This window comes from Mesitornis unicolor, unplaced genomic scaffold, assembly GCF_000695765.1.
Source record: "Mesitornis unicolor isolate BGI_N332 unplaced genomic scaffold, ASM69576v1 scaffold24583, whole genome shotgun sequence".
Lineage (NCBI taxonomy): Eukaryota > Metazoa > Chordata > Aves > Mesitornithiformes > Mesitornithidae > Mesitornis > Mesitornis unicolor.
Genome location: NW_010174352.1, coordinates 11,451 through 38,975, shown reverse-complemented (window position 1 = coordinate 38,975; position 27,525 = coordinate 11,451). Strand labels below are relative to the sequence as shown.

Below are 27,525 nucleotides of genomic sequence, written 5' to 3'. Positions count from 1 at the left end.
GATGCAAGTACCTGTTGAAAGCTGAGAAAATGCTTAAGTGCACAGGAATGCAATTACTTCAGTAGACAGAAGAGCTTCCTGTTTTTAGATACTTCTAAGAGGACAAAGATTTGCAGCTTTATGAAACTTGGGGAGAGCCAGGAGAAAGGAAAGATACAAGTAAGCTAAAGCAGGCAATGAAATGCCACTTCACCGTACAGCATTGTTAGCTTTGCAGCAAGCTACAGATTTCTCCTGTTGCCAGTAGATTAAAATACATCAATTCAGATGCTGCGGTAAACCCTGGGAGGAGAGTGACGGCTGCGTGGGGCTGCAGGTCTCGTTCCCTCATTGTGTCGTGTGCTTTGTTTAGTTGCCCAGGGTGTTGTCCTGAGCCGACCTCCCATTGGGAGCGCTCCTTGGAAGACAAAGTGTGGATACAGCAGCACCTCTATTTCCTTCCTGTTCCTGGCTCTAGCCCTCTGTCCTTGTGGATGGAGCACAAGTGCAACCTCTCTATTTTCTTCTCTCTCGCTACATGACGTTAATGGGGTGAGCAGGGGAGTCCTGTCTTGCAGCCACGCGAACGTGCATAGTGAAGCAAGATTGGATTGTCTCAAAAAGCCCTTCTGTAAAGAAAATAAAATGAGTTATTTGAAAAGACTGAGCTCATGAAGATTTGGGTATGTCATTGCAAGTCATTTAACGCTGAGTGAGTGTTCCAAGTACAGGATGTCTCAAAATGTACTCTTAACTTTGGGGCAGAGCTATTGATAGTAGAGCATAAAGAATGTAATTGTATTGCCAAAGGTTGAGGCAAGTGGTGCTGAAATGGAAGTGACGTTATTAGTGGATTTGTGTTTCTAAACTTTAGGTGATCAGTCTCCCGTTGTTAGTGAAAGGAAAGGTTATGGTGTTTGGATCAGAAGCTTCTCTGCTATTTGAAGGAGACAAAAGATGAACTCTAAAAGGAAAGAAAGTGCTTATATTTTATATAGGTGTAGATATACATAGCTTATGTATATATACACTCATATATATTTCTGTGTACAGATACACAGTTTCATCCAGTCCATGTCTTTTCCCATCAGGGAAATGAATTTGTATTTGTCAGCTGTGCTTGCTGCTTGCAGAAAGTAGCAGAGAACTGAATTGCGGCCGTTGCTCATGGGGACTTCTGCTGCTTGGCTTCGTTGAATAGCAGGAAATCCTGGAGTGCAGCACAACTCCAATATTCAGTTTTTATTCCATATTAGGAAATATTTCCTTATCATTACTGCGGGTGTGTTGGAATGATTTGTGAGATTAGTTTCTGCGAGCCAAATTAAAAGACAAGGCCCTGTCGCGTACTTCTGGCATCTGGACAAACTCCCTAGGAAGGAATGAACAGGCTTAGCCTGGGGAAGGGTGCCCTTTTCAATGGATGCAGGTGAAACCCACCCCACCAAAACTCTTTTAAGAGAAAGCGTTTCAGCCTGGTGCGGTTCCTTAATCTGGGTTACACAGATTCTCGTGCTGGCACAAAGCATCGAGTGGCAGCAGGAGAGAAACAAACAGATGGTTTGATGGAAAGTGGGACGGCTTCTTTCAGAAACAGTGCTGGCTAATGCCAACGTACAGTGTGCACACAACCATGGCCTTTGCTGGGGGAGGGGGTGGTGGTTGGTTTTTTGGAGGGTTTTTTTGCCTAGACTGCTCAGAGCCCCTCCTCGACATTTTGAGGTGTCAGTAGGTTTAGGAGTCTACCCAAAGGTAGGAAAGTAAGTTACTTTGTTTTGAAAGCATCTCTTGCTTGGGTGCATTGGGTGAAAACTCCTTCTGTGTTTAGGGGAACGTTGCAGCCAGTCACTGATGCCTCAAGTTGCTCTCTGGGCCTCGCAGTCCCGCGGGTTTCCCTGGTGTCATTGGTCCCTGAAGTGCAGTGGCTGCTGAGACTGCAGGACCTGTGCAGCATTGCCATACCCGAGTCCTGAGAGTCTGTGAATGCTGCCTCGAGGATTTCTCACAGCCGTGGGGGTCGGGCACTGGGAGTGTCCACTCTTTTTGGTTTACGAGCAGGAGCTGGGCGAGTCTTGGAGCGCGCTCTGCTTTTAGCTGTGACTGTAACGGCAACTCACCCAGACGCTCCATAGGGAAAGCAAGAATTACTTAAAATGGCTAAAGCATTTGAGCATCTTTTGCTTTTAAATAGCAAAGCCTGTTCTGACAGGGCTAATTTTACTTCGTTTCTTAGTGCTACTTTAAATAGAACAAATGTAATTCATTCTGTAACTTTCAAGTAGCAAAACTTACCAGAACATAACACACGTTGGGGAATGAATAACAAACTAAAGGAAATGAAGTGTATGGATGAGGTAAATGAAATTGCTAAGTGTCAGTGACGCCTTGTTGCAGTCTTGTTACTTCATTTTCCCTTCTCAGATGGGAAAACTGTTGTAAAAATTGGAGGGTGTGAGAAAGATTTGGTCTTGGCAATAACGTCAAAGAAGAATCATCTGCTTGCAAAGTATCTGATTTGTTGTATTTGGCAGGGAATGTTGCTTCCTTCAGGTACCATTTTAAATAAAATAGGGACTTGTGAATGGTGATACTACTGAAAACATGAATTATGTAGGAACATAATATTTATTTTTCTTTCTGAAAGATACCCTAGAGCAGTGCTTGGCAAATGTGCTGATCTGATAACTGTGAACTTCAGTAACAGCAGTAGTGCAGCTAGCATCATCCAGATGCCAGAATAGGAATATTAGGTCAAAACCTATCGAGCTGAAAGGTGTTTTTAATTGATGTAAGTGAACTTTGGACAAGGCTGTGTTCTGAACATGGAAATATTTGTTTAGCAGTAACACAAGTATTAAGATCAGGCTTCAAAAGTTGAAAAATATTGGCCCATAATTGACGTAGATTGGAGTAGTGGAGTTTTCTTGCTTGGTGCTTGGAGACTTCAGGATCATGTAGTGTTTTGTTTGTTCCCGGAGATTTCTCAAAAGCTTCAGAACTGGATTTAAAGTGGGTTATAGAAAAAGAAGGCAGGAAACCTCTCCAGGAGAAGGTTAGGTATAAACAATTGGATGGTTAAAATATGCACAGAACAGTTGCCAAATTTGTGCTAGCAGAAACTAGTGCAGAAAGTCATTTTCCCTCCAGGCTGGTACCACAGTGTGACCACTTTCTCCTTCTGTTTCGTGGCTGGAGCTATCAGCTGTTGTCCAACATTTTTATCTGTGCTTTCTGTTTGTATGTCAGCTCACACCACGTACAGTTGCCTGTTTCAGAAGTTGCCCAGGGTGCCTGGGTGGCTGCTGTTCCACGCTGCTGCTCCTCCCCTTGCTCTTGCTTGTGTGTCACACCACCTCGTCCTGCTCAGCCTTTGGCTGCTTATTTCGTTTATCTGTCCCTGCCCACTGTCTTTTGGTGTGAATCATGCTGTTATTTGTGTATGGTGGGTTGGTTTTTTTTCATATCTATATATGTATCTCCTGTCTCTCTTAAGGAGAATCCAAACAATTTGGAGACAGCAGGGCTGGCACTCATGCTTGAAGCCTTGTTGTATCCATGCTGCTTTCCTAGATAGCGCTTCATTTCTAAAATATAATCCTTGTCACCAGTGGTTTTTAGTACCTGGTTCTGTGAGTTCCTTTGCTGCCTTGTCTGTAAGGAGCCAAGCCGCGTTACTAAGTGTGTTGAGCTTGTCACCCAGAAGAGCTCCAGCACTACGTGCAGTGGTGATAGCTGGCGTTTCTGAAGGTACTTGCTTCATTGAGCTGTACGCGTTTACTTTGGAACAACAAAAACGCCGGCACCAAAAGTCTCTCTCTCCTTTCTCTTTTACCTTCTAGTTCTTGAAAAAATGCCATTTGTATGCAAGGAGCAAGTTGAATGGCAACATGCATTGTGCTAAGAAAATAGGAACTTTGAAAGGCAGAAGTATATTTCAGTATCTGCCTTAGCTGGAGGGAATTGCCAAATTCCCTTGGAATGCAAATGGGAACTTTATAAACTTTGCAGTTTTACTCTTTTTACTGCAATAGTGAACTGCCTTCCTAATTGCTGGGCTTTAGGGGTGTGCTTGGGTGTATAAATGAAAATTATTATCGGCCTTTCTGTGAAGGGACACAGCTGTTTCGGGAGGAAGGATTGGAGTTCCCTGTCGTGCTGAACATGTATGTAGCTTTACATTTTAAATATGAATCGGAGACCCAACAGCATGACATAAGTAGCATTCTTCTGTCATGCAGAAAAAAAAAATGTGCTTTTCTCTCTAAGAATAGTATGTGGCCTTTGCTCCTTAACTTAAATATGGACTAAGTTATAAGTCCAGAGTAAATTTATTTTAGGGCTGCTGTATAATTGTACTACATGCATGGTTTTGAAAATAGAAATATTTCTGTTGTGTGACTTAGATCCAGATTAATTTGTTAGCATAGATCCAAGCTTTATTTGATAGTAAGAGTGAGCTATATGCTCTAACACAGTTGTGCAGGAGACTTGCTTGTGAAGAGACTGGCACCTTCAGATTTGTTCTTATGGAAGTGAAGTCATGATAACTACCACTGCCTCACTGGCACAGACTTGCTCTTTTGCTGGCAATCTGTGTAAGAGAAAGCAAGTAGTATCCCAAAAAATGTGAAACTCTGATAAGGAAGATAGCTGGAAAGATTGGTCTCAGTTTTCCCTGCTTGTAGCATACTCTCAAATATTTATAATCTCACTGAAGTGAAAAATCATTTAAAAAGTAAATGTGAAAGGTTGGGAGAATATGTTAGAAGGATTTGAAATGATGATGTTATCTTCTTTGGTGGGAGATGTTGGTTTTTGGTGTGTTTTTCTGTCTGGTTTGGTTTTATGTTTTGTTTTTTTTTCTTTTTCGTATTGAAGTATTTGAATCTTCACCATCACTAAAGCTCAGATGTTTGGTGAAGTGAAGTGTTATGATTATGTTTTCTACTCCACACCTCTGTCCTGTTCCTTGATTTTTACAGGCTGGAAAGTGTGCCTTGGGGTAATAAAGAGAATTTCTTGAGATCTTGTAGCATGTGTGTGTTTAGATCCTGTTTCATCCCTTGTTGTTACTGTTTTCTCTTTAAAGTCTAGAGCTACCTGGATATGTAGAAATAGGCTCTAAAATAACTGAGGATATCAAACCTCTATCCTTCCTTCCTGCCGAGCAACAGCTCTGTCCTCACTCTCTTCTTTACACATCCTGGATGTCCTGAGATGGAGCTGTGGAGGCTGGAGATGAGAGGCTTGGATTTTGTGTTCTCATCCCTTCCTGATTAGAAAATGATCCTACGAGGTGCCAAATGTTTCTTTCAGGGCAGAACAGTTCTCCAGGTTCTCTTGATTTCTTTCATCTTTCTTCTCCTGAGTTGTTGTAGCAGGTGGGATTGGAAGCCTCAGTGATTTTGCTCTGATTAACCAGGGCCTGAATCCAGTAGTCTAATATGAAGATATTCATCATGGACTGTGGGAGCTGCCAAGAAGCACCCCAGAGAGGATATGAGTTTTGAGTTACCAGTTGTGTAGCAGAAGCTCAGTGTGGGGTTTTCAACAGTGGAAATGCTTCCAGGAAAATCACTCAAAGGTTTGGCTTAGAGCTGTTGTGATAGATGGGAGCATGGACTGAAGCTGTAGTCAACACTGCTTGGCCTTTCTCTGCTTCTTAATCAGAAAGGATCTGGGAATAAAAAGATCAGATGTATTCTTGGACCAGGCAGCGTTTTTCTACCAGAAAGGAGATAGTTGATCAGGACAGAGTTGCTCACTGGAGACTCTTGAAGACTCCAGCTTGTTAGCACTGGGCCTGCTGCCCCCCTTTCTGCTGTTGTACCCTGCCTCCCCCTTGTCCTTCAGGAACATCCTTCACCTACCCCCTGCTATGCTGCTGTCCCACCTGCCTCTTGGGGCAAGATGTCCCCTGGTTGCCCCACACCTGTAGCTCCTCATCCTTCTCCTGTGCCCACACCGTAGGTGCTTGCTGCTGAGCCGAGCAGGCCTCAGGAGAAAGGCTTGTGCTGTCGGTTCAGCCATCCGTCCAGGAGGCACGGGTTCCGTTTCTGGGCCAAGCAGCACATATGGCATCTCTGCTGCTGGCAGCTCTGAGAGGTTGTCCTGCAGGCTGCACGCTGCTCAGTGTCTCCTGTCGATTAGGTCGGTTTGATGTCTCTCTCAGTCGCAGCCAGTGGTGTATCATTTTTTTCCTGAAGTAACAGGCTCTGTGGAAAGAAAGGTTTTCAGTCTTTGTCAGCCAGAGACGTTTTGGCCAAATAAATCTGGCTGGTTAGTATGACTCTGTGGTTCAGGGAGTCTAATGCAAGACCAGTGATGCAGCAGGAGTAGAATGGTTCCATTATGCAAATGGCATGCATTTGGGTGAATTTGTAGGTTTTTGAGGGCATTTCCAAGAACTTTGGGTGGCACCTTTTCAAAACATTCCCGTTAATGTGCTGAGGTCAGTAGAAGTAGTGTGCTGTCAATAGAAGGCCCCATTTTGAAGCTGCTTCCTTCCCATTCCCATCCCCACTGGCATCATTTGTTTATAAAGCTCATACTTAAGGATTTTACTTGGTTACTTCCAACTGAATATTTTGTCTGGGATGCGAATTTCTGCTTTGTTTGTTAGTGGAAGCAGAGGGGAGGGAGGAAAAAGGATCAAGAGGATTTCTCAGCTGTAAGTTGATGTAGGATTTTTGCGGGTATCTTGTGTCTCCTGTCAGGCCTGTGCTCTTTTCCACTTACTTTTGGGATCCTGGAGAGCTCAGGAAACTTCTTGGTTTTACAAAGTTGGTTTGTTTTGGGGGTTTGGGGTTGAGTTTTTTGTTTGTTTAGTTGTTTGTTTTTTTCCACAGCGACAGGGTAACTGGGGACACCCACTGCAAACTGAGCAAATGTAAAGTAAACTCTGTCTGAAGGAACTGCTATGCTATGGTACAGCATAGCCCGGAGGCAGGGCTGGTGGGGTGTGCGCACAGTATGTATGATGCTGGAAGCAAATGCTTCTGGTGATGTATCCCTCCTGCTTTGGTAGGCTCATGCCATGGTGTGATGGTGAAGTCCATACAAGTTTCTCTGTTAAATAGCTTTCTCTGAGCTCACTAGCTTATGGGTTGGGTTCTCATCTATATTTTCCTACTGTAGAACCACTGTGAGGGTCAGCCCCACTATTTATAGCGTGTTGTGCTAGTGCCAGAATTGTTATCTCCTTGTTACAGGCTTAATAAAATCAAGTAACACAGACTTGCTATTTCGTAATGTCTGCGTTTGTAAGCATAGGAAGGAGCATGGGGAAAACAAATTGACAGGAAACAAAATTGCAGTGTTATTGTATCCTACCAGGAATACAAGACTTGCAAAGGATAAATATCCTGTTGCTTGCCGATGCTAGAGTGCACTCATTATACCTTAAGTAAAGGTTAATCCTTTTCAAGCCTGGGTTAATGCTACCCTATCCTGACACTCCAAAATTATCAGAAGCTGGGTTTTTACTTTATTAGGTCATTTCTCGAAATAACTTAATCACAGATGCCAGCATGTGGCCAGCAGTTGCTCTGTTTGATTTAGATGCGTTAACACGCTGTAGGTTTTGCTCTCAGATACCTGTTTTATATTTACCTTTTCCAGCCTATCAAGGGAGAAAGAGAGTGTGATATTGTATAATAGACTAAATATGCAGAGCAGAGCCAAGTTCTACAACTTTTCAAGAAGTATCCACTATGGGTTACATGTTTGTGTGAAGAATAGAGCCCTTAATTTTTAGGAAAAATTGCTAACAGTTGACAGCTCTCATCTTTCTTTAGTAGAAAATTGAAGGAGATAAAAGATTGATTAAACAGTAGAAATATTGACATCATCATAAAGCAGCCGTAGTGCTATTAAAACCTCACTGTATATGTATAGAGCGGTACATTTTTATTCTCAGAACTTCAGTGTCTTGCGCACTCCAAAATACACAGCTAAAATAGTATCTACATAACGCTATAAAATGCCTTTATTTGTGACACAGCAGCTGCGTCTCTGGCAACAAATATCTTATTGTCACACCAAATCTGATTAAAACTCCACAAGATGAAATACCGTCTTCACAGAGGGTAGTAGGCAAATCCAAAAGAAAAACCCAGAGCAGAATCCAGCAATCTTCCTGTCTGATGTGGATGTACAAGTTTTCTTCTATATGAAACTCTTTTAATCAGTTCACCTTAAAAGGTATTAGGATCTGCTTGAAGATCATGAGCCTAATTTGGGATTTGTCTTCCTCAAAATCCCCTGGTGAAATAGAAGGATTACATAAATAATCAAAAGGAAGTGTACGTACTTCTGTGTAATTTTCCAAAACCAACCTCAAAACAACCTGAACAAATGGGCGTGGGGCTGAGATGCTGCTATTTGTGGCTCCCCTCTGTAAGGCTCTCCTAAAGTGCCTGAACCCACTTCCAAGGAGGGCATGAGTCCTAGGACAAAGTGTCTTGTTTTGTATCTCCCCTGGCTTCCCTAGACTAGCTGCAAGGGAGTTGGGACTGCCCTGAGATGTCTTTTCCCAGCATTAAAAGCGTTGTTCTAGTACATCCACATTCTTTGGGTTCAAGATGAAAGCTATCGAAAAGTGCAGCCTTTCTTCCTTCCTCTTTCTCCCCAGTTTTTAAGTGCTCAGTGACCACCTGCACTGCCCTATAAGTACTTTATCTACATGGTAATATATTTACAGCTGCATAAGAAGATTTACACACACACACACACACACACAAACACACACACACACCCGAATTTGAGAATCCAAACACAGAGAGCACTGTAACAAACAGCTGCTCCAGAAAATGCTCGCTTCATCTGTGGCATGGCACAGAGGTGGTCAGAAGGGAAACAAATGGAAAGACTTGTTGCCTAATGGCAAGAGTTTTTCATTCCTGGTGGTTGGTTGTTGCTTAAAAAAACCAAACAAACAAAAAAGCAGCATTTCAAATACAGCAATTCCATTATTCTGCTTTCATGCAATGAATTCTCAAAATCCCCCCAACTGTCCGCATGTAATTTTGACTGATAAAGAAACAGGCACAGTGACACTTAGTCACCTTACAGGGAAATAGAGGCTTGCAACTTGAAAAGGAGCAGTTTAAAAATTCAAAGGTCTATCTTCTAATGGCTATCTTCTACCCTTGAAACAGCTTCTTCTCTGGATGGGAATAGGCTTTTGTCCATTTACTTTTTCACTTTATCCTGTCCTTTTGGTAGCACCTAGCATTTCTGGAGTCTGAAACTGTCGTGGAGTTGTGACATGTCCAGCTGTGGGAGCTGCCTGGTCCTTTTCTCGCTTCCCTCTTTTCCTTTCCGTGCTCTGCCACCTCTTCTCTCCCCTGGGCTGGGCTCAAGTCCGCCAGAGGTACATTTTCCTCATCCGTGGACAGGCGAAGCTGTGTGAGCTGCCCATAGCCTGCATAATTTTTTGCTATGATTCGCCCTTTGTTTTGCCAACATGTTATTTTTTTAGAGAGTGGGTAGTCAGTCCTGCTGCTCTCTCAGGATAATTCTATATAACAGTTTTAATGGAGTTTCTTATATCTAAAAACAGTGCCTTCCCTGTGAATTCTGTAGCATTTAAGAATTTGGAGAGGGAGAGTGGGAAAGAGGAAAATTTATAATTTATTGTTATTTTTTTTTCAAGTGAGTAATGATTTGACATGCTCTGTTTCAGTACATGTTACCATGGCGATGACTGCAGGGACTACAACATCCTTTCCCATGAGTAACCACACCCGGGAGAGAGTGACGGTGGCCAAACTTACGCTGGAGAACTTCTACAGCAACCTGATTATACAGCATGAAGAGAGAGAAACCAGGTACCATCTCTGTTTCCTCTCACTCCTCTTCAGCTTTGCTTGGTTGTCTTTTGGAAATGTTTGTACAAGAGCACTTTGATCCCCATGCACAGAGCAGTTCTCAGAAGTTTTTCTGTACTTGATAGTGAGGACCTAATCCTCAAAGGGGACAGGCTACCTTTCAGCTGCTGGTTGTGCTGGTAGACCTGTGAACAACCCCTGCCTCTGCACCAACCAGTCACTGAGTCACCAAGGATCTCCACTTTTGACTTTCTTGTATAATGTAGCTTCTGACCAAATTATTGCTGTCTTGTGGAAACTGCTTTGTGCAGGGTTTTACTTTGCAGCACGTGTGAATTTTCTACTTCTGTGTGTGGGGTTGGCAACCTCAGATGCCTTTGTGTGTGCCACAGGGAATGAACTCTGCAGCACCAAATGTTGCAGAGCTGCTGATGGGTGGTGACTTGGTTTTGTGTAAGGTGGTGGCTCATGGTGTCTATTTGTGCTCTGCAGCATGCAGCTCATGCCAAGACTCATAAACCCTGCACAAGGGAGTGTGTAAGAGCAGGGAACAGGACTGATAGGAGAGATGTTTGACAGGGTAGTAGAAAGGAGTCAGAGGGTTGGAGGTGGTCTGAGGTAGAAATAAGGAGCAAAAAAGAGGTTGATGATGGAGTGGATTTGACAGGGTCTTGGATGAGCAGGAAGAATTTTGGGGTAATGTAGTACCCACCTCTAAATTCCTTGTGTGGTGCTGACTGGTACTCCTTGAATGGGAGTATGTGTTGGCTGTCTCCACTTTAACTTCTCTCATCAGCGCTCAATTTTCCCTCTGCTGTGGTGAAGTGCTACTTGAATTAAGTGTCAAAGCACCAAGCATTTGATGATAATGAATGTTGTGTTTCAAATTGTCATCTGCATGTGAAACTCATTCCCCTGGTAATATGTTTTTAATTGAGCGGTTTTCAGACAAGCAGCAGGGTTTCTCTTCATCGTATTTAGTCATTATCTCATGTAACTTAGTTCCTTACAGTTAGGAGAATAGACTGTCTACTGAGGGCCTTTAATTTAGGGGATCCTGCTGTACTTCCCAAATTGCAGAAAGACACCAGCAGCCTGGCACCCAGCCTTTGAACTCTTGGCTGCTGTTAGTGCGTAAGCAGCTTCCTGAAAGCTGCAACCTGATGGTTGTAAAGCATCCCATGGGTGGAAGAATTGAGGTGCAGCAGACGTTGCCACATGCTGACCCCCTGCCATCTGTGGGGTATTCCCAGGCTTTATGCCCTCCCAGCCTAGCATGGCACCAGCTGAAGCAGCCCTAGGATCAGTGAGCCCTGGCCCGGGCAGGACACTGGGAGGAGGTGATGATGAATCCAGGAGCTAGGGTTAGCTGGCACAAAGGTAAGGGGAGCATGAGCAGGTGTATGATAAGGGCAAGGGGAGGAAGGCTGAGACTGGGGGTAAAGGCTGGAGCTGGCTAAGGTGTTGGAGGTAGAGCTGGGATAGAAATGGTGAAAACACGTTTATTCTGATTCATAATTCTAATTGGTAAAAACAGCCTTTCTTCAACAAGATTATATGAAGAAATGTAAGTCATTAGAGTGATTATTTGTTTGGACCTTTAATGCCTAATTCTGCGAATACAGAAGCATGTGCTTAAATTTGCTTATACATTTTCAACAGCTTTGGTCACAAATGAGTAAATGAATGGAGTGGGCAGCAAGTCTTCCATTTGAAGCAAACTCTTTGGTATCTGATGTATGTGAAGTAACAGCATTGTCTTGCTGTAGTGGTATGTTTGTTTTTAATAAATAATAAAAAAGCAATCTCCTGTTTCTCCCCTTTGCAGACAGAAGAAGCTAGAAGTGGCTATGGAAGAGGAAGGCCTTGCAGACGAGGAGGTATTACCTGAGTAACCTTTGAAGACACTGCTTTACTTTTGTTTTGCAACTTCAAATTGACATTTGAGGAGCTTACAGAAACATTAGCCAGTGTAACATGAAGTTTTAATTTGTAAATAATGTTGTCCCTGTAAATAACTTGTTTATTAGGGAAGCTGTGAATATGCTTGAATGGTACTTGCAATAGTTAAGGCTTTTCAAGCCACCCTTAGTCCTTATGAGACGTATGGCTGCAGCGAGTATATAGCTTGCTCTTCAAAGGTTTAAATTGTTTGTCATTATATTTGGCAGGAAAAAAAAGGTGAGACACACTTCAAAGAAGTGGTTAGAAAGCAAAATGCTGAACCAATTTTTCTTGATTTAAACAATAAACTGGCCACACCCTTGCTCTGTTTGGATACATGTGAGGAGGGACCTCTGTCCTGTTGCCATGTCTCAGAACTTTGGTCAGTAAGTTGCTTTTTGAGGTTCATCACACTGTCGCGGTCTGTACTGCCTTCAGAATAGACTGCGAAAGAAGTAGGAAGAGTGCCTCAGTCATTTCTGACTGTGTGGCTGCCATAACCTCTGGGAAGAGGGAAATGCGAGCGTGGGTGCGTAATGCCATCTTGTGGTTTTAAATGACACTGCCATTCCAGTGCAAAATCTGGCTGGTGCCTGATGGATGGGTTTTGTTAGCAGTCTCTGAGATCTTCTCGGCATCTTTTGGAGCATAGGTCAGTGTTTGTCTTATCTCAGAGTGAATCCCATTGACATTTTTATAGAACAAAATATATGACAGGATTTGAGCAGATTTTTCTTTCAAATATGAATGCCTGCCCTAAACCAAATGTATTCTGTTGTAGATAGCATAAGTTGGAACTCTGCTGCCTGTTGGGTTCATTGTTGCCTGTCATCACTTTTTGGTAGGGTGGAAGTTTTAGCTTTTATTGATCCTTCACACTGCCTAAAAACAGAAGTCCCTGCCTCAGCTAGTGACTTTGGCCTTAGGGCTGATATACTTTGTTTGAACCAGTATGATTTTTTTCATTATTTTTTATTATTGTTTCTTTATATATAAGTAATTAAAAAATTAAAACAACCCCTCCAAAAAAAGTGGAACTCGGCCTGAGGCTTCTGTATAAAAGACCGTGCTCATGGATCATACTTTAAAAAATTCAGAAAGACTTCTGCTTTTACATTTTCTCTTTAATCCTAATAGGAGAAAGAATACTTCACAGGAAGGGACATTGTATGCCTTGACTTTCTACTGTTAAATGACTGATAAATTTCTGTGTATGTGTTTCCTCAGAAAAAACTGCGCAGATCACAGCATGCTCGCAAAGAAACAGAGTTTCTGCGACTGAAGAGGACTAGACTTGGCTTGGATGACTTTGAATCATTGAAAGTTATAGGAAGAGGAGCATTTGGGGAGGTTTGTGGCTCTCTTGCTTGAATAGCATATTAAAATTGCATTGAAAGTTAAAATGACACATTTTAATTACAGAATAAAAAGTTCCAGCTGGGGAGTTTTATTGCAGAAGCATAGCTATTTGAGTAATTGTGCAAGTGTGATAAATCCAGTGATGAATTACATGCACCGATTTCTCAAGGGCCCTAGAAAGGCCCTTAGTTTCCCACAGCTTTTTATCAGCCCAACCTGATGTTACCCATGTGGTCCCCTCAAATGATGAATATGCAGTTGCACAGCTCCTCCCTGTAAGCATCCTCCTTGCCTCGTGTCACATCATGGTTGTATCTGCTCCTGAATTTTAGTGTGCACAGCTACCTGGGACCTTAGTGCCTGCTAACTTTTCCTGAAACAATAACTACTTCAAACTATCTGCTCGTCAGTAGTGTTAGTGTTGTACATGGTGTAGAAATATGGCTTTTTTCCATGTGTTTTAAAATATTTAACAAAAGAACTTTTTCATGCCCAGTAATTTTGAGCTTTCCAATAGATTCCATACTGGAGGCTGGTTTCTGAGGTAGAGAAGATTGATTTGGTTATATTTCTCGCTATAGGTACGCCTCGTTCAGAAGAAGGATACAGGTCATATTTATGCAATGAAGATACTAAGAAAAGCAGATATGCTGGAGAAAGAGCAGGTTTGTATAAGTTCCTAGATTTCAAACTTACGCTGTCTATAAAATTGCCAAAGTTCTTTGTGGTCAATAGCATTTGGTCATATTTTCCTCTTCTATAGCCCTGACAATGGTATAGCAGTCCAAAGCATCAATGGAGTTGCTACCACAGTACAAGAGAGTAAGTAGAAGTTAGGAAATCAGGTCACGTAACAGCATTTTTCAAATGTGTCACTGTTCCAAATTGGTTGTTAATAAAAAAGCTTTATTTTTTTTTCCCTTCCTTTATCAACACAGACCTCAGAGTACTTAATCTGTAAAACTGCATTTCAAGGAAAATACTTCTTGAAAAGTAATACTGTGTCAAAGTAAAAGCATAGTACTTGAAGTTTTCATTTGATGGCCAGATACCAGCAGATGCCACATCGTTCGCTGGTCTTGTTGTCCTTTTTAGTGTGTCGTGTTTTGTCTTGTTTTGATTTGTTTTTGTTAGTTTGGTTGGTTTTTAGCTTTTACTTTTTAGTTAACAATTCACTGCAAATTCCTGGCAGGACACAGCAAGTACTTTGGCACCATAAAACAAAGAAAATAAGTGTGGATATTTCGAGCAAAACGGCAGATAAAAGAGGACTTTTCCTTACTTGGCCAAACCTTACCCATCATTTGCTCTTGTATTACATTTCCCTGAACTGGTACTTCTACTTCATTTTTCTCCTGGTGTGGACTTCTTGTCTCCTTGAGCCTATGTCCTGAATATAGGGAACCAGAGGAGCAGCATGTTCTGCACAGCAGTCAGGATGTGCGTGGCTCTCTGGTTGAAGCCCTGCCCCTGTTTCATAAGCTGATGTGTCAAGGAGGTTGAGCTCACACTCTCCATTTAGTCTGGGACTGTAATCTTCCCTAGAGTGTTCATCTGCTGTAATTTTCATTGCCTCCTTCATTCAGTGGAAAGTAACACTGCTTCATTCAATGAAAAGACACAAATACAAGAAAACTGACATTTTTTTCCATGCCTGATAGCACTGGGAGGTATTCTGGCTGTTTTTTAAGCAAAGTTTTACAATTATATTTTTATAGCTACATTGAGAGGTGGAGGGTGGAAAGAAATATTTTCTAACGAGACTAGATAGAGCTAGATAAATCAAACTTGGAGTGCCTACTACAGAGGGAGAACACCCTTTGCCCTGTGAAAAGAAGACGTATGTGTAAAGAGCTTATCTTGCCAAGCTTCAACCGTGAGATATCTGTGCAGAAGTAGCTATTAGCTCTGTTTCTTAGCAGACGAGAAGCCTGGTAACTTCTGACAGTAATCATAACACATTTACCATTTTACCTATTGGTTCTTGTATTCTTTAAGACCAACTCTGCCCTTTTCCAATAACTTTGTCGATATTTGCACTTTGTGTTGCACATTAAATTTTTGTCTGAGCTTGCAGTAGGGGCACTGCAAAGTGTCTGTAATGGTCAGCTCTGTAATTTTTTTGAATATTCCTATTTCATTTTAGAGTATAGTATAAAAGGGAATTAAACTTTTCCACCAGTTTTGCCAGTTCTTTCCAACAAAAAAAAAACAGCTTAACAAGCTACACTTTGTGTTTCTAGAGATTGCTTCTGCAAAGTTGTGTGGTTATTTTCAACACTGCATTGACTTCTGTGGATTTCTGGTGGATATGTTGTGAGGACTTTGTAGGATCTAGTAAAAAGTTACGAAAAATGAGTATGAAAAAGCATGAAAAATAGTTTCTTTGCTAAATACCATGAAAATCCATTGTAGGACTAGGAATATAATAATGCTGTTCCTTGTTGAAATATTTAAGTTGTCCTTTAATAATAGTAATTTTAACAAAATTTTAGGTGGCCCATATCCGAGCAGAAAGAGATATTTTGGTTGAAGCGGATGGAGCCTGGGTAGTGAAAATGTTTTACAGCTTTCAGGATAAAAGAAATCTTTACCTGATCATGGAGTTCTTACCTGGAGGTAAGCTGTATGTTGTGATGTTAGGTGATAGACGTACTTCTTCCTTGGGTTTTGTTGTCAGCTTTGTAAAACGTTAGAAACAAGCATGCTGTGTAATTTGTGATAATAAAAAATTTAATGCTGTTTTAAATGAAGTCCCAGTAATGTAACCATTCCTGATTTTTAGGGGAAGGAGAAAGGTTATGAAAGGGTTATAAATAGACTTGAACTAAATAATTACTCTAATCCAGTGTCCTGCTTTTTACTGCTGAAGCTCTTAACAGTAAAATCAAGCAATAAAAGCTCCTGTTTAAACAGTTTATTTGTGCGTGTGGAGTACCTGTATTATGTGTTAAAATTCACTACATATTCCTGGGCTATCCAATTAAAATTGCTATTTAGGATTTTCAACAGTTTTACATCCAGTTTACTAAAAAAGTATGTTGGGTTTGTAGGTCCTTGCAGCAATAGTTTTATAATTCGGAGCTATAAGGCCAGTTACAAGGTTAAATTTGGATTCTACTGAGGTTTCACGTAGAATTAGTCTTGTGGTTAAATGTTCTGATTTCTAAGCTGTGTCTTCTTCTCTTTGATTAGGTGACATGATGACCTTACTAATGAAGAAAGACACTTTATCAGAAGAAGAAACACAGTTTTACATTTCTGAAACTGTGTTGGCCATAGATGCTATTCACCAGCTAGGATTCATCCACAGAGATATTAAACCAGATAACCTTCTGCTGGATGCTAAGGCATGTAATGTGCATGTAAACTGCCTGTGCTTTAAACGTCTCAGTCTGCAGAGAATGCCATTTATAGTGGTGCTAATTGGTGGAAACCAGTAGTGCTACACCGGTGATTTAAACTAGCTGGAGTAAAGGCAGAAAATGGTCACTATCTTTTCCCTGTAGAACACCAATATACTTTAAGCAAAACCACCCTTGTTTTTTGGTGGAAACCCTTTTAAGGCCTTTAAAGCAATCCTTTTGAATTAGAAGACCCAGTAAGGGTGTTCAGATGATTTTATTCATACTCATTAAGAACTGATATACATAGTTACTTCAAGATGAATGAAAGCATGAAGCATTCAGAAAATGCTGAATAACCAGTTCAATTCCCACAGTTACCTCATTTGTTTTATTACCCACTCACCAGTGGAAATGCTGTGTTTGTTAGACTGACTACAGCAAGCCATGGGATGGACCCAGTAAGCATCATACGCAGGGCTGTAGACTATCCAGCTTCCATGTCTGGAAACCTGATTAAAGCCACATTACCATCAAAACAAATCCAAGGGATTTTGTCCTGGAGACTTTCTTGGCCTCAGTGGTATCCAGTTCAAAACAAAACCAGGCAAACTGGCTGCCCTCACCTCTTGCAGAACTGTAGATGTAACGACTCCCAGGAGGCAGTAACCTTTTTGAGAGAAACCACTCTCTCACAGTACATCAAGATTCAGTCATTATTTGCCTACTTGTACTAGATTAGGTAGTCCTGTGCAAGTCCATCATGGCCTGAGAAGGCCTGTGCAGTTATTAAAAATTTCCTTTTCAAGCACTGCTTTTCTAAATTATGTTTTCATCCTCTCTGATTTTTTTTAGGGTCATGTAAAACTGTCTGATTTTGGATTATGCACAGGTTTAAAGAAAGCTCACAGAACTGAGTTCTACAGGAACCTTACACACAACCCGCCAAGTGACTTCTGTAAGTATAAGGTTTCCTACTTTAAACATAAAAATAGTTTTGAGCTGCAGCTATGCCACATCATGGTTTATTTTTGCTAGGATAGGCAAGATCTTCAGGGTGATTCCATTTAATTGGAAAACTGGAAATGCATGTTCCCTGCAACACAGCAGAAGGATTTCACAGGAAAGAAATTATGATTTCTGTAGTGTTAATGTACTTTTGTACATTCATACACAGATACATATACACATAATGGAATGTATCTGTATTTTAATGTAGTTTTCATAACAACATTATTGAAGTTACAGAAATGCACTTTCAGAAGGGACACAGGCTTCATGTGTTGACTTCCTGAAGTCAGTGACAATCTCATTGTGAGATTTCAATCTCAATCTCATGTGTGAGAAAAGATACGTATGAGTAAAGTTGTTCATCAACATACCTTGGTGTTAGTGTTTTATTCTACAAATGTAAAATTCCTCTGCAGTTCTTCCTGGATTCTTCACTTTTTTGCTTAAAAACCCACCACTTGTATCTGAATACACGTTGCCAGCTGCAACAACAGGTGCAGTCAGATCAATCTGTAAAACTTCTAGCAAGTTCTAATTTAGAATTTGCTGATCATGTGTCCTGTTTACATGAGTTTCAGCTGCAAATTGGACAGCAGCTATTTGTTACAATCTTCCCATCTCCAGTTATAATTATTTTTTTTCTAGATTAAAGTATTCTAAAGGTACAAAATTGTTAGATTGATAACATTCTGTTTTCAGATTTTATGTTAATTCTCACAAATGTGTTTATTATCTAATAACTATTTCGTAATTAGCATTTCAGAATATGAACTCAAAGAGAAAAGCAGAAACATGGAAGAAGAACAGGCGACAGCTGGTGAGTTAATAAAATTGTGTCATTTCCTTTTAAACTATTTACAGAAAATGTTAAATAAAATCTCAGCATTAATGCTACTGGCTTTTAAAAACTGGAGTACCCTCATGTGTTACAGATGTTGCTCTTTTCAAGCTCCCAGAATTGCCAATAACTCAAAAGAAGGTGGCTTAGTGATTCCAGTTGTGGAATAGCTCAGAGATCAGGGTTGCTTTGCCTGTCTGCTCTCAGAGCTGTGACAAGCAAGACCCTGCTCTTTTCTGTGCCTTTGTTTCCTTAATGAGCATCTGGACTGACTAACCTCAGGTGTCAGCAACTGCTTAGAAAAGCTGTATCTTCAGTTTGTCTCCTAGACTGAACTGGTGTTGTCACTGTGCTTGAACTCTTCAGTTTAATTCCTGCATTTCAGTGTCACAAGAAGATGAGTAGCTGCATGGTTCTTTTTCAGAGAACTTTGGGGGAAACATGTTTGTCCTTCTGCTGAGCAGGAATATGATGGAAAGGCAGCGGGAGGGTATTTGCACTGGAATGCTGCAGCATGGGTTTATAGTGAAGAGTGGTCAAATTGTTGACGGGGTTGCAATCACGACGAGAAAAACTTATCTACGCAGTTGCAGATAAGCAGGCACTTCTTTATTTGCAGCGCTGGGGAACACAGAGGGTAGCCCCTCAAAGGTGTGTTCCAACGCCCATACAATTTCACAGCCTATTTATACATTTTCTAACAATAGCAAAATCATACAAGCATGCATAAGATGATCACCTTTTACTATACCCCTCACCCTGATTGGTTCCCCACTATCACCCCACATAAGACATTGAACCACCCTTATATGATTTTGACAGAGAGAAAAGTTATGGCCCATTCTTCTTATACCGGTCCTAAGCACCTGTATACACATCTACCATGGCCCCTTCTTCTTAACTTTGTAGAGGTCAAAGTGTTCTTTTAGCTCTACTGCTAAAACAAAACCCTACTTTAGCCAGCTAAAAATTTCTTATGCCTCTAACAAAATAATAAAGGGAGCTCTGGCATTAGTTGAATTAAAGGAAACTATTTGTCAGCCGTGAGATTTCAGAATTTCAGCCCTGCTCGTGATTGCACCAAACAGCAGATGCAAAAACCTCAGTTCTCAAATTTTGGAACTTTTTATTTTGTGCACTTTGTTTAAAAAGTGAAATGCTACAGTATTCCCAAAAAGCGTTTGGGTTGTTTTTTCTTTCCTTATGAGACATAATGAGATTATATTGCAATTATGGTGCCTCACAGGGGCTGTATACACACCCTTACTCCTGCTTGGAGTTAGATCCCCAAAAAGACTACATCTCCAGGTTAGTAAACACTGATGTGACAGAACTGTGTGGGGAAGCTAGATGAATCATGAGGCAGTCCAACAGAGAATAAAAGGCAAGATGGCAACTTGTATCAATACCATTTGAAAGGAGCTGTATTATTGGTTGTCTGTTGGTTCACAACTAAATGTCTCAGCTATGTTCAATAAAATGAAGTGTTTTGTGTCTGGTCAGACAAAGAAAAGTAAAAGATTTTTCTGGCAAAACAGCTTTTGGTGAACTTTTTGGTTGGGGGGGTGCATTTGTTGTTTTTTGTTTAGTTTTTGGGTTGTTTTTCTTTCTTTCCCCCTAGTAAAGAGAAATCCCAAATAGCTCAAGATTTAGTCGTTAGACAGAATCACGTAGGCTGCACATTTGAAAGGTTAAAAAGGTGGAGCCTGGGTTCAGTAAGAGCTCAGACTAATTTTGCAATGAAGACGAAGTAATACATGGAACAGCTAGTGTATCAGGATTGCCACACATGAGAATTTACCAGTGGTTATCCCTTTTAAAAAAAACAAACAAACTACTACAACAGCAGCATTTCTTGGGTATTTTAGTAATGCAACTACCTGAAACTTTAGCTAAGATGACCTTCTGATAATGCAGTGGGAATATTCTATGACTTCATCACATTTAAGAGGATGAATTCCATTTACTTTAAAGGGTCACTGTGCTTACTCATGTAAAGGAATAACGTTCTTGGGATTCTAGATGCTGTGAATTCTCAAATTAAGCATTCTTGTCTATCCAAATAACAAGATCCTATATGAGATCCTATATAGTTTCCTCAGGAAAAGATTTTACAAAGTGTAGAAACATAGTACTTATCTTTTTTTAAAGAGTTTGTTTATTTTTTTTCCAGGCATATTCTACTGTTGGAACCCCAGACTATATCGCACCAGAAGTATTTATGCAGACTGGGTACAACAAGCTGTGTGACTGGTGGTCTTTGGGAGTGATTATGTATGAAATGCTAATAGGTATGTTAAAGATAAAACATAAACTTAAGAATCATTCAAAGGGTTCAAAGGTAACAGGGTCCTTTAGTTCACGGAGTCTGATCCCCTGCATAGTGGAGGAACCAGAATTTCATTCAGTTCTACCTGAAGTAAGCCCCAAATTCACTTTCCAGAAAACTTTGAAGTCCTCCCACCTTTCCAAGAAGACAGCAAGAAATGATACCTCATTTAGTTGTTTCAGTGAATAACTGTTTATTATTACATGTTTTTGAGGTTCAGTCTCATTACTTGGAAGCAACAAAGCAATGTTTAATGTTGCATTACAAAAGAGAAAACTTTTGGCTGGTACTACTTGTTAGATTTGGGAGCCACAGTGGCAAAAGCAGAGGCCAAGGTTACTTTCCTCTCCTGGGAAAAGCTTGTTAATTTTTCTGTCTGTTTGTGCAGGGTATCCACCTTTCTGCTCAGAAACGCCACAAGAGACTTACAGGAAAGTTATGAACTGGAAAGAAACGTTGGTATTTCCTCCAGAGGTGCCCATTTCAGAGAAAGCAAAGGATTTAATTCTAAGGTCAGTAAGAGAAGCCCACTTCTGGCCACTCACCCAGACATAGTCATCTTCCATTAGGTTAGCTTTCTGTTCTGCATGAAGGAAGCTATAGATTGGAGGGAAAGTTGGTTTCTTCTTTGTCACCATCCTTAATGGATTTTTTTAGTCCTTTTCCCTTTGCCATTTGTTTAACATGAAGGAATAAACTGTAATGATCTTGATTTGTACCACAGTATCGGGAGAAACAGATGAGACAGGGGGGTGAGGGGGAGGAAGTTATTAATGCACAATTTTTCTCAGAGGGAACTAGAAAGTTAAACACTTGCCAGCATTTAATTCACTGAGCAGAAATCTTTGGATGTTTTGGATTTACTTACTTTTTCCAAAATGACAGCTTTTAATCCATTCATTTTGCATTGAAGTTTTTGCGAGGGGTTTTGATGTCAAAGTCAGGCAAAAATGCTCTCTTGTCCAGGGAGGTTTGGGAGGTGGGGAATTTGACTTTTGTTTTTGTTTGGTTTTGGGGTTTTTTTTTCCAGAGATACTACTATAAGCTTACAGAATTTTGTTACAGGCAAAAAGGGGAACATACTTCATCAGCAGAGCCAAGAATTAGAATTTATTATTATTCCAGGTAGTGCTCCAGTAGCATACAACAAACATAACAAATACAACAAAGTTATTCTTAATCCAGTCACAGTTCAAATTATTTCAGTATTGCTAATCCTCATAAATAAGTTTGTGTATAGCAGTTTCATTATGTTTTCAGTATCTCTTTCTCTGCTTTCTGCTTAACCTCTCCTGCATATTGACAGCGTCTTGAGTTCTTTGCTGGAAAGAGTACAGTGTTGCTGCTGCAGGTTTCTTCCTCCTCGGTCTTGGCTGCGTTTGGGGCATTTTTAGGTATTTTGGCAGTTGATTTGTTAACATGTCTTACTCATCAACTTACTTACGCAATGACTACTTGAATTCATTCATTTTTCACCATATATGGAAGAATTTAAATTAGGGTAAAGATCATTAGTTGTAGGCAATTTACTAAAATGAGATCAAAATAGCAGATTAGGCAACAAATACCTGGCCATTGGGTACTTTGTCCATTCCTACTTGGACAGGTTTCTCACAGGGCTAGAACTTGCAGCAGCTTTTAACAAACCTTGAAGAAGGTGAGGATGCAGTAGTTTAGAACAGGTGTAAGTTACTGTCATCATCGCTTTTTGGTTTAGGACTCTAACAATATTCTGCTTCTACTATTTCCCTTCTCTCCTGGATGCAACAGGTTGCTTTTATGTTACCCTAAGTGATGGAACAATTTGGAAGAACTTCTTCAAATTCCTGGTATAGGGTACCATAGCAGTTTTATTTGCTGTTGCTTCTGTCTGCATTTATTGTAATATTCCCTTTATTTTTTCTACTTTTTCAGGTTTTGTACTGACTCGGAAAATAGAATTGGTAGTAATGGAGTAGAGGAAATAAAAAGTCATGCGTTTTTTGAAGGCGTGGACTGGGGACATATCAGGTATTTTTACACATATTTTATAGAGAGGATAAAAGCCTTGAAAACTAGAATTTCATACACTACGGTATCAAGGATAACTTTTCCAAATTTATCTTTTATTTTGAAAGGCAGCTACTGGCAGTAGGTGGGTGACAGCGAAGGTTTTCAGGTTTGCTGACATTCATAGATCTGATCAGAGTTTAACTGTCTTGAGATGCCTCGGAGTGCCCCAGAGTGCCCAGGATGGAAAGAAATTGTGGTAGGGTGGCTGTGTTATTCCTGATATATGCTCTGATATCAGCAGAGAGCTCCTCTTCCAGTAGTAATGGGCTCTGCAGCTATTGCTATAATTGACTTTTTTTGTAATAGGAGCACGAGAAAAGCAAACTGTATTCCAAAAATGCAGGGGAAATAGATGAATGGAGAGGAGAAGCAGCAAGTAGAAGGAAAAGACAGGGCATGTCTTTACTGCACGCTGCAGGTACTCCACCTGAGTGAACCGGTATGTCTACAGAGTGCTGGGCAGACGCGCTGACTCACCTCAGAGTTGCAGCCTCTGTAGCCAAATTCTGCTGGGCCAAGCCAGGGTAGAGAGCCTGCCCAAGGCAGCCGTACCAGTTCCAGTCTGAGCTTGTGCCTGCAGATACTGAGCTACATCCGCATATACCCAAAGTGGTAACACCTTTAGAGCAGACTTTGGTGGCCCCACAGAGACTTTCAGTTGAAATGATGGCTGCTGTTCAGCTCTCTTTCAGAGCTGACTGCCTCAAACCTTAAACTGCAGTTTTCTACATGAAAGTCTATACTGTGGGTGTGCGACTGTCCGGCTCTTGTACTTCTCATTTCCTCTGGTGCAGAAAGCCTCATTTAACTTACCTTTCCAGTGTGGGAGACATTAATAAGCAGCAAGAGCGGTGACGTATCTGTTGATGCCACCTTTGGCAACTTAGCGAAATGGCTTCCCCTTTCCACCCAGAAGTGTATTTAATTGTAATTGTAATAGTTACAACCACAGTAAGTTTACAGGTGTAAATTAATTGCTTTCCCAGAGTGTCACGTTCTAGTTTGAATGCTTTCATGGGACAGATCACTTAAGCAACTTGGAAAGGCACCTTAAAACTTCTTAAAGGGCTGCCTAATTGTTGAGCTAATAAAGCAGTAACACATCAGAGCCAGCTCATTTTGGCTAAGAGATACTGGCAACTGCGTGTCAGAAATAGGAGCTACAGTCGAAAGCTATTTGAATGAGGCCCAGGCTGATGAGCACTGGAATTGTAAAGCAGTGTGTCTGATGGCTCCAAATGCAAGTAAAATCCTGCTCAGCTAGGTAGGCTGGCGTTGTGAAATGAAGGTAACCACAGTGGTTCTTGGTGACGACCAAGATTGGAGCGATAGCTTTGCGGCAGGTAAGTGTGGAATGCTGTTTCAGTTAATGGGAAAATTGTTTTCCCCAAGTTTGCCAAGAAGATACTAATGCTAGATAGGAAACCAATAAATCTCCCCATGATGTCAGCAAACAGGCAAGTGAGACACATCTCTGATGGACTCAGTGGAACCCTTGTGTTCTAAATTAAAGGGATGTCATAACTGTAAAAAGCTAAATTAAACAAAACAGGAACTTAATCTTATCTTTTTCTAGTATTCACTGTTCTGGTATTTATTTCTATTTGCAGGGAAAGACCTGCTGCAATCCCTATAGAAATCAAAAGTATTGATGATACTTCCAACTTCGATGAATTTCCTGAATCTGATATTTTACAGCCAGGTGAGACTGCCATTGTAAATTCCAAATTTCTATCTATGACATGCCAGAATGCTCCACAGATGCTTTTGTTGCTGTTGTTGTTATTAATTTTTCTGGTACCCTAATCAAGGTAATATATTGACTTGATCTAGAGACCTTCTTTCAAATATAAATGTAAATCTATGATTTCTCATAGCTTCTACTTCCTTAAAACTTTGGAGGGAAAAAAAAAAGCCCACAGATTTTAATAGCTAAATCTATTAGAAAAAATTATTTGCATATACAGTGAGCACAGAAAACATTACAGTTTTCTACCATACAATCTGTCTAACCAAATTGTGGTAAAACATTATGCACTGGTTTGCTTTTGATCTTTAATGACTTCTGAGTTTCATGCCAAAAATAAATGCTTACATATTTGTGGGCAAAAACTTTGAGACAGATGATTATTTAACATAATGATTTGCAAACCAGAGTGGCTGCACAAATCATTTAGGTTTTGTTTAATTGTTAATTTCTTTTGGCAAATAGTAGGAAATTCTTATACATAAAAGGCTTGATTCTCTGACATGCCAAATTCTCCCAGCTCCCACTGTTTTCAATGAATTATTAATAGATTAAAGATAGGCAGATATATAACGATGATTAATTGATGACAGATAAGTGTAGATGTGCTAACAACCATGAGAATTATCAAGAAGCTGTTTGGGTTGGGTTTTTTTCTGTAATGGCTTTTATTTAATGGCAAAGAAGTTTGTCCTTTGCAATGTCCTAATGCAAAACTGGTCAATCTTCAGTGCCCAAGTTAAGCTATTTAAGTCTGTATTTGGGTAATGGCAAGTACATTTGTATTGGATTTGGCATTTCAGACCCACTGTATCACTGGAAATGTTATTGTTCATCTAAATACCTAAATATGAACTTTGATATTGATGTTTTTGGCACCTTGAGTTGAAAAATATTGTTATAAAACTCTAAAAGCAGCAACCAGAGAGGGCCAACTATAGAAGCCCACTGCAGTGAATGTCCGAGTGCAGCACACCAGCTATGTGGGCTGCTCATTAAAGAAAAGGAGGCTGTGCAAAGCCCTGCAGAAGCTGTAAGCAGAGAGGAAGTCCTAGAAGAGCAGTATGTCTGTGATATGTGTGGTTCTCCTGGGAGAACTTGGATATATCTTCTGTTTGTGGTGAGGATAACACAATATGTATACAAGTGTTTGTTGTACACGGAGCATCCTAAATATGATGGGTTTATGTAATTATATATCCTGCGGGTGCCTTAGAGGTTCCTGTCAAGATATGGGAGCCTGTTATGGTGTGTAGTCATACTAAAAAAATCCCAAAACCCAAACAAACAAACAAAAAAAATTCCCCTTTTCTGCTTCAGAGATACATGCTGAAATTATAACTCTTCTCAGACCATTGACAAAAGGCAACTGACCTGATTAGAAATGGGATTTCTTAAGGAATTTCTGCTGCCTAGGGAAATAAGGATTCAAGATTGTTTATGTCAGTGCTCTGTGAAAAGTCCTCTCAAAATTGACTCTGTTTTTAATTGTTTTGTGTTGTTTTTGTTTTTGTTTCTGAATTCTAGTGCCAAACACAACGGAACCAGACTACAAATCCAAAGACTGGGTTTTCCTCAATTATACCTACAAGAGGTTTGAAGGGCTCACGCAGCGTGGCTCGATCCCTTCCTACATGAAAGCTGGGAAGTTGTGAAACAAAACACAAACCCGCAAAGAAATAAAAATACAAACCTCAGGTAGCTGCATCACCAGACCCGCTTGGCATTAGTTATCAATACATTGACTCTGGTGCGCATCAGTTTCACAAGGAAATTCTACAGGATTAGGATTTCTAAGACTATAACAGGAAATAGTTGGCAGTGCCAGCTGGCTTTTTTTTTTTAATATTTGAATATTTTTGTTAACTTTATTATACAAAGGTACTGGAATAAAAGGAACGTACATCCCTTTGTAACTGCACTGCCTATGTGTGTATAACGGTTAATTATGCCTCTGTACTGTGGCTGTGTTTGTACTGTAAGCCATCTAATCCACCCAGGAGTAAAACATATCATTTTATGCAGCATTGTTATTATAATGCTTACCTGGTGGGTTTTAGATATGCAGTATGAAAAAACCCAACATTGCCCACATGTGCAAAATTCTCTGAGCAGTTGCTCAAGGGTGTTCCATTTGTGGTCTGCAGATACCCCACGGGTATGGCAGAATTATTTTAAATAGCAGTGTCCTGTGGGCCTACTTGTGCCCTGCCTACTCTCACTTCTCCTCACTGGAGGGCTTTATCAGCCGATCATCCCTTCTTCTCTCTCACTGTGTGTGGCAGTGAGACAGTCCCTGGGATCTGTTTAGTGGTACTTCTACTTTGAATGACAGTTGATGGGTATTACTATTGAAATTATGTTACCTGTTGGCAAATTCAGAAGAAATCAGGAATCTGAATAAAAATTATAAATATTTTTAACAGAAGGGAAACTTTCTGACTGCAAGTTCTGAAGAGATTGGCAGAGTTTCCAGGCCTCCATTCCGACATTCCTCATCTGCTGTAAGGCAGATCATCTTCTTTGCTACTCATGTTCTGGGGAAGTGGTCAAATTGCTGCTTTTCCCTTTTTGTCTCTCTAAGAAGTTCCAGGCAGAAGGAATCCTGCTCTGGCCTTTTCTTTCCAAAATACCCCATAGCAGCTTCTGCCAAGCCAGAGGCAATGGAGCACCCTGCTAGACTCAGACTCTCCTGTGGGCTCCATCCTCTTCTAGTATCTCCGTCTAATGTTGACCATGGGATTACAAAGGATCAGCTGAGTCCGGAGTCCAGTCTCCAGGAACCACAACCACCCAAGACTGAATTGGGCAGAGCATCTAAATGCTGTTCTCACCAGTCTGCATGATAGCAACAAGCTGACAGTAGAAACAGGTCTCCTTCTCCAAAGTCAAGGAAACTGAAGCAGAAATCTCTCCATATGCTGGGTTTGGTTTTGTTTCTCAGCCCAGCAGCAGTTCAGGACTGCTGGCAAATTTCTCTCTCTGCCTGTACTAGCATATTATCTGCAGTACTTTGAATCTATCACAATATGGTAGAGATCTTTGATGTCATTTTCTGGTTACAAAAGAGATTTACAGCAATGAACAATTTC

At 40.6% G+C, this 27,525-nt stretch overlaps 1 protein-coding gene across 1 annotated transcript; it reads left to right on the top strand.

The window, feature by feature from the left end:
- Positions 1-2,432: 2,432 nt before the first annotated feature.
- On the top strand, positions 2,433-26,088 carry LOC104534004 (serine/threonine-protein kinase 38-like). Its single transcript, XM_010181022.1, has 14 exons — positions 2,433-2,529; positions 9,665-9,809; positions 11,638-11,689; positions 12,981-13,103; positions 13,694-13,777; positions 15,608-15,731; positions 16,308-16,462; positions 17,312-17,414; positions 18,223-18,284; positions 20,479-20,596; positions 21,023-21,146; positions 22,549-22,644; positions 24,297-24,388; positions 25,961-26,088. Exons 1-14 carry the CDS (start codon positions 2,514-2,516, stop codon positions 26,086-26,088), a joined length of 1,422 nt encoding a protein of 473 aa, XP_010179324.1. The 5' UTR covers positions 2,433-2,513.
- The last annotated feature ends 1,437 nt before the right edge of the window (positions 26,089-27,525 follow it).

Excerpts from the sequence above, each read along its gene's own strand:
- LOC104534004 (XM_010181022.1), top strand. Across the intron at positions 16,463-17,311 it reads ACCTTCTGCTGGATGCTAAG|GGTCATGTAAAACTGTCTGA; the intron begins GCATGTAATGTG and ends GATTTTTTTTAG. Across the intron at positions 22,645-24,296 it reads GTGGACTGGGGACATATCAG|GGAAAGACCTGCTGCAATCC; the intron begins GTATTTTTACAC and ends TTCTATTTGCAG.